This window comes from Macadamia integrifolia, chromosome 8, assembly GCF_013358625.1.
Source record: "Macadamia integrifolia cultivar HAES 741 chromosome 8, SCU_Mint_v3, whole genome shotgun sequence".
In the NCBI taxonomy this organism is placed as follows: domain Eukaryota; kingdom Viridiplantae; phylum Streptophyta; class Magnoliopsida; order Proteales; family Proteaceae; genus Macadamia; species Macadamia integrifolia.
The window spans coordinates 20,751,491-20,759,101 of record NC_056564.1 but is presented as its reverse complement, the minus strand read 5'-3'; the positions used below and the strand labels follow the sequence as shown (position 1 = coordinate 20,759,101).

Sequence of the window (7,611 nt, the reverse complement as noted above, 5' to 3'; positions counted from 1 at the left end):
TTGACTGGCCTTAAGGGGAAACAACATTGCATGTGGACTACTTTGAATCTATTACAAGTAGATCACCTGATCGTATATGTGAGTGTCAAACACTTTTTCTATCTTATGCCATTACAATGATGAAGAAGGGTATATCCATAAACATAAGGGACAATCATTGCATTCGGTTATCAAATGATTTTGCCTTTTTTTTTTTTTTTTATTAAATATCAAGAGATATTTATTGATAACTTACTCTATGGGGGAGAGAAATATTACAAAGATTATAAAACAAAACTAAAGAAGCGAAAGGAGGAGGAAAATATCTTTTTAAACTTGTCATAGGTATAGCTCATAGGACATAGAGTCTGGGTGGATGCCACTAGCACTCCAAGGCCGCGTTTGTATATGTGGAGGAGGGTTGATAATTCATAACCTTACATTTGAAGTCAAAATGCATATATTTTTCTCTCATCCATTGTTGGACACCATACTAGCGTTAGGAGAAAATAGATATATGGTTTGTGCCATGTGGGGTTCACCATGCATGACAAGATTGATTGGTTTAATTAAGGACCTCTAGTTGATTTTAAGATGGCTTAAATGATTTTCTTGTTATAAAACATATGGCACCAAGGAAAAAAAAAACATATGACACCCAAAAAAAAATCCCAATAGATAGGCATTTAATCTTAACCTGAAATCTTTTATCCATAAATTTTTGACATCCATCTGAATAAATTTATGTTTATCAAAGAAAAATTCTAAATTTTTCATTAATTGAAAACATATATATTCATAAGTAATTAGCTGACGTTAATTTTTTACGTCTCTACCAAAATATTAATTGAGCCATCAAAGAGATACGACTGATGATCTTTATTTACAAGACTTTGTGCAAGATATATTAAATTTTTATTTTTTTTTTAGAGAAAAAAATATCTTGTTGTAACCAAAATTGATAAAAAAAAATAAATTTGTAACGATACTTTTTTTTCTTTTAATACACACTATTTTTTGGCAAAGATAACATGTCATTTCACATGGACAAGAACAACCCTTAAAAATATATATATAAAGGACAAAGTTTTCTGTCTAAGAATGCCCCTTGTGGTGCAAACACAAGGGATGCGAAATGACTACCCTCTTGTGCCTCTATGTTCGGATGGAGGGATGCTCTCAAATGGAATAACTTGCCAATAGTATAATTATAAAAAATAAAACAAGGGCCAATAAAAAAAAAATTAAAACACTATTAAAAGCAATGAAGAACACTAAACACCTCGTGTGAGTGGCCTAAGATGTGCCTAATGGGAGTCAAACTTATAATGTTCGAATTTACGGCTCGTACCAAGTTTGTTGTTCATCAATTGCGCTATCCCTTCGAGTTGACCATTGGAGACACCCATTAAAAAATGTTACTTTCTATATTAGGATCCACATAGATAAAATGATGTAACAATCACTAGCTAGTTATATCCAGCTTACTATGGTATTAAGTGGTAATTTACAATCAGCTACTTTTGGTCAATGTGACATCATAACCACCATCATATGTCAAAGTAAATGATGCCATCATTCTCATATCCAACCACTTCTATTGAAAGTGCAATGTAAACTTTCGGTCAGTGGGCCCCGCTTAATCGATCCCACAAAGACTTGACTTGATGGTTTTTTAACTGCTAAGAGTTGGCTAAATAAGCACACGGTTTTAAAATTGGTTGATTTTGGTTCATTCAAGGGACCAAACAGGCCTTGACCATCAAGCATGAGTCAAGGGACAAGCTTCTCAACTATAATCTAATACTTTTAAGGTTACGTTCGGATTGTTTATTGAGAACCGAGTTTCATCTCATGGTGGATAGAGAATCTTTTCACTATGGAAATCTAAATCGTAGTGAATTTTCGACCTTTATAAGAAATGTGGGAGTTAATAATATCCAATGATAAGGTCACATCACTAATGTTGAAACGATTCTCTCTTCTCTCCGTTTGAAGTGAACTTAATTCTTTTTCGTTAGTTTATTAGTTTTTGAGATTCTAAGAAGTCACCTATAAGTATCATCATAAAAATATGGTGTTAACCTTGGTTGATCTAAAATTAAGGAGATTCTTGCTTTGGTTTTAGAATCATAATGGAAGAATTTATCTAAAATCAACGTTTAATCATTCATTATAATTTTGTCCACAATATTTAAAATAAAGAACACATCCAAACATGGCCTATAGAACCTTCAAGTATCATATAAGTAGACATAATAAGGATGGAAAGGGTTCCAACTTTGAGAGAGCAGGGAATATTAACGTACGTGAATGTACGTGAACAATCCTGGTCCGTAGATATGGCATATATTTTCTCTCTCCTCATTTAACAAATGTCATATCCAAGGACCAGAATCGTTCATGTACATTAACGTACGTGAATATTCACTTTCCTCCAACTTTTGAAGCCCAAAAGGGAAAAAGATCCCATGTCAAGTGCTTAAAAATGCTTTCCCAATTCCTTTCACATCTTGACCATATAATTCTTGCACTGATAGTCTCTCTCCTCCCTGATCATGTAGGCCTTTCACTAGATGAAACTATTTCACATGCCTGATTAATATGCTGTAGGGAAGTAGTCCTTTGTCCATGAGCGTAGCATATGCTAGCACTCCTCTCTCTCTCCCTCTCTCACACACACACACACACAACAGAGGAGTAAATCTGTCATTTCATAGGGAAGCTAGACTCAGACTTAGACTGAGGGAGCTACACTAGTAGACAAAGTTCATTTTCTCTATAAAATAATAGATTTTCCCCATTTTCCCCTCTCACATGTTGAAAATTACCATAAGACCCAAACAAGCATTTGAAGATGGAGATAATAATAATAATAATAATAATAATAATAATAATAATAATAATAATAATAATAATAATAAAAGAATTAGACGAGACAAAGAGAGGAGAGGTCAAAGGAGCATTATATAGAAAAGGGGATGGGGGATGTTTGTCCCACGTGGGAGCCCCACGCGGGCAGGAGAATGGCAGTTGGAAGTGTGGGGGAAGGGCTTAGAGATTTGCTAATCGCCACTATCGTATCGCCTATCGATCCACAAGTATATATGTTTGCTTCACGCAAGCAGCTGCAATTGTGGCTTTGTTAGCCCTTCCGTGGCTTTAAAGTTTAAATCCGCACACAATACATTGAATGGGAAAAAAACACTCTATTTCTTTCTATGACCCACCACAGCAAACAACGTTTCCTTCCATTAAATTAATCATCAAACACCCCAAAACACCACCACTCTTAGGCATCTCCTATCCCTTATTCTTCTCTCTCTAAACACCCCTTTTGCATTTCATTCTCTTACCCATCTCTCTCTAGAAACATTAAAGAGAAGGAGATGAGCAAAAGTAGCACCATTAATGGTGGTGGGCCTTGTGGTGCTTGCAAGTTCTTACGCAGGAAGTGTATCAAGGGTTGCATCTTTGCACCTTACTTCGACTCAGAACAAGGGGCCTCGCACTTCGCTGCTGTGCACAAAGTGTTCGGTGCTAGCAACGTTTCTAAGCTCCTCTTACGCTTGCCTGTGCACAAGCGTCTCGATGCTGTCCTTACCATTTGTTATGAAGCATTGGCTCGGATTAAAGATCCTGTTTATGGCTGTGTTGGTCAAATCTTTGCTCTGCAACAGCAGGTATTGCCCTTCTTTTTTTTTTTTCTACTTTGTGGGTTTTAGTTGTTATTTGGTGAGGTTCATCCTTGTTGGGGTTTGTTAGTGGTGGGTTGAAGGAATTCATCGCCATTAATGGCGTCCATGACTGTGAGAACTCTCTGTTGCTTGCCGGACTAAGCATGTAAACTTGGGAACTCAGGAAATTTGACTTTCGAGGAAGAAATCTAAGGTATAGTGAGTTACCTTTCTCACATGAGATTCTACTGTCAGTATTTAGATACAAGTCAAGGTACATGATCTGGGATTCTGATATTTCATAGCGGATGAAATCCCATGTGGGTAGGTCTCCACGTGGGGAGAGGGTCCAGACTCTTAAAATATGATCAAAGGGTTAGGAGTAGTATTGGATTGCATCATCTGTGATTTAAGTACTATTCTTAAAGAAGGTAGCATACCATAAGGATCAGTTTGTGAGGAAGAGTGCTTAGATCATTTTGATCACAGAGCGGGAGTCCCACATGCAGTAGAATTAACCATTTCTATATAATTTCATGTAAGATCATCTCTGTGAATTGAAGGTGTCTACTGTTTGTGGAAAAGAAGAAGATAAACACTATCTGGTTAGGTAAAAACCCAACACTCATCTTTAATTCAAAATTCTCTCTCTAATTTCTTGGATAGACCCACAACTTTGCCCAAAAGATAATGAAAACAAATATAGCCATTACAAGTAGGTTTGTCATCAAGTATGGATCTCTTGACCATTCAATAATTAATAATTAATAATTAATAATAATGGAGGATCTATATTCTAGAGTATCATATTACAGTTTCAGTGTATATAAATACGTTTTTCATTAGCTAAATTGACATTATTTCGTACAAACAAATGTCATTATTTCTCTAATTCTTTTACATAGTTTTATTTTCATGTGTTTAAAAAAAAAAAAATAGAATTGAAGTACTTCATGTCTATTCTTTTTAATATAGGGTGCATCTTGTTGTAACCAAAATAGTGAAGTAAAAAAATTACAACTGATTTATTTATTTTTTTATAAGTCCTACTCCATAATATTCTATAGGGGAGGGGGGAGGTGTGAACCAAGAGGCTTGAACCTAAAACCGCCTAGTAGCAATAGGCTTCTAGGCACCACAAGCTACATAAACTTCTTTTGATTATACTTGTCCCCAAAATTATTTAACAAAAGGATTAAAAAGAGTTTTTGAAATATTTTGAAGATTACTTATTATTATGTTATAATCAAAAACTGTAATTGTCTTGCACATTTTCAAGTACACATGTGAAATGACGTTTCACACGATTTATACTCGTTAAAAAAAAAAAAAAAAAAAAAAATGCTTTAATAAAAGCGCAAAAAAGTAAGATTACAACTACTTTTTTCACAAAACTTAATACAACAATGGGATTGCAAAAAAAAAAAAAAATCTTGGATAATCCTCTAACAAGGACCTTGAATTTTTCATAATTGCATTCATGAAGGTTCGGCTGTTGGTATCCCTTAATTATTTATGCAACCCCAAATAATATAAGAGTAATAACTTATCATGCCAACATTTAATTCTAACTTATTAATACATCCTATTTTATATGATTGTATGTGTAGTTCTATATAAGTACATGAACATGAAGGCATTTCTTTACCTAAGTTTAGGTCACTCTTATCCACAATAATTAGTGTCATACTAGTATAATAATAATATACCAGAATATTTAATACAATTTATAGTCAACATGTCATCAGAGGTGGAACTTTTGATTTTGATATCAAACATCATTTTATACAAGTGTGGAACTTTTGTTGAATGCCAAATCTTGAAATCATTATTTTTTTTTTTTTGTTATATTTGGACCAAGTTTTCCTTTACTCACGGTGAAAAATGAATACCCTCACAACGGCCATCAATACCCTTGGATTGGAGAAAGATAGTTTCAACCTTATACAATAGAGGGTGAGAGTCAATGACAGACAAAAGTCCAATCACATGGTGGTATCATCACCTTCCTTATTTAAGAGGAAAACTTCGTCTTTTATTTTTGGGATTTTCTTATTGACACCTCTTGAAGCGTCAAATAATTTGTAATCTTATTTTTTTGCCCTTTCAAATAGTATAACACACAATTTTCATAATTTATTTCCTATGAAGGTAATAGTATCATTTCACATGTGTATTTCAAAAATATGCATGACAATGACACTTTCAGGATGTAATCAAATAGTGATACGTTACCTTTGGCTTATTTTTCAAAACTGTTTTATATCATTATCTTAAAAAACTTTTAGAAATAAGGCAAGGACAATTAAATGGCGTCATTCAGACACTCCCCTTTACTTCTAGTGCTAAAAAGTATAGAAGTATGGCGTAGAATCGCTATTGAGCCCAACCACACCAGCCGAACCACCAAACCTTTGAAGCGGCTGGAGAGGAGCAGACTTGTATAATCCTTTGGGTTAACCTGCTTTGATCAGATCATGAAGAATTAACATTCCTTCTCATTATTAACCAACCAATGTTGTAGTACATATACACAATTTCACTCTAATGATGATCACAAATATTGACCAAAAGAATTATTTATTTTGGGATCTGTAGGTGGTGAATTTGCAGACAGAGCTAGCCATTATTCAAGCCCACCTTTCAAACTTGGAGCTTCCACCACCACCCATGTCTTCAACACAGTCTCCTGCCTCTGCAAACTTCCATGTTTCCTCAAACAATTCACTACCCATTTCTGGTACATCAGCATTATTAGATCCAGTACAGTTACAAGAGATGTTTGAGACGACGAATTATTGGAACCAAGCTGATCTTGATGAAGATCCCAACAATGGCGATCTAACGGCATTAGCTCGAGAATTTTTCTCTAAATACTTGCCAGAAGCAAGATTTCGGCCACCAGATTCCTGTTAGAACCTAAGCAACTTGAGCCATTTTGGGACCAAATTAGCTTCAATGCTGTTGTGATATCTATTTTTTGGGGGGATATGCTGAACATTAATCCTATGTTCTTATATTTTCAGTTGTGTTTGTAAACCATATGAAATGAAATCATTTCATTTTGGTTTCTCCATTGCATTTCAATGTATGGTACAAGTTCAGCACCAAACTAGGTAATAAGGGAAGGGGAGATAAATCTCAAATGACAAAGCAAGAGTCTCTACTATCACATTGCCTTGCTTATAAGAAAAATGATCTGGGTTGTATGGTTTCTCATTGAAGAAGGAGGCTTTGGAAAGTTTAGTGGAAACTTAGGTTTGGATGGATAGTCTTGCTGCTAGAGATAAATTGGCCAACTTTCTTCCTATGACTTCACATATCACTAATGCAACATGCCATTGTGACCAGGGTTTTAAAGAAGGAATAGATTATTGAATCAATCTTTGTCGATTTCGATTAGATTGCACCAGTCAAAATCTATCATGAGAACCCTAGAATTGGCCATTTGATCTAAAAATCCATCTTTGGGGGAATCTTGGCACATATATTTGATTTGGAACGACAGAAGATCAATTTCAAGGTGGATTTTATGGGGCCGAAAGTAGCAGCATTCATTCCACTTCAATAATAAGAATTATTTCAATGGTTGATTATCTATCGAATTCATTAATTTTCAAAACCTTGAGAGAAACCCATGATTCTAAATCTCAGCCAACTTGATCCAAATTTCAAAAGTTCAGCCATCTCGTGGACTTCGAGATGAAACCTGATTTGTTAAAAAAAGAAAAAAAATAAAATTACATAATTATCCATTTTTGAGTTTATTTTTACAAAATTATCACCCGAAGTTTCAATTAATAAAAATATTTAAAATAAGATTTATGTTTATAAAATTATTTTAATTAATAAAAATACTCAAAATAAAATTTTGATTTACAAAAACTATCTAATCAAAGTTTCAGTTAACAAAATTACACCCCAGAGAAAAAGAGGGAGGAGAGGAAAAGGGGAA

General features: G+C 34.3%; 1 protein-coding gene across 1 annotated transcript; it reads left to right on the top strand.

Moving 5' to 3' along the window:
• Positions 1-3,181: 3,181 nt before the first annotated feature.
• On the top strand, positions 3,182-6,730 carry LOC122086251 (LOB domain-containing protein 19-like). The gene is made up of 2 exons (XM_042654992.1): positions 3,182-3,662; positions 6,255-6,730. The coding sequence occupies exons 1-2, from the start codon at positions 3,369-3,371 to the stop codon at positions 6,570-6,572; spliced, it is 612 nt and encodes a 203-aa protein (XP_042510926.1). The 5' UTR covers positions 3,182-3,368; the 3' UTR covers positions 6,573-6,730.
• Positions 6,731-7,611: the final 881 nt, after the last annotated feature.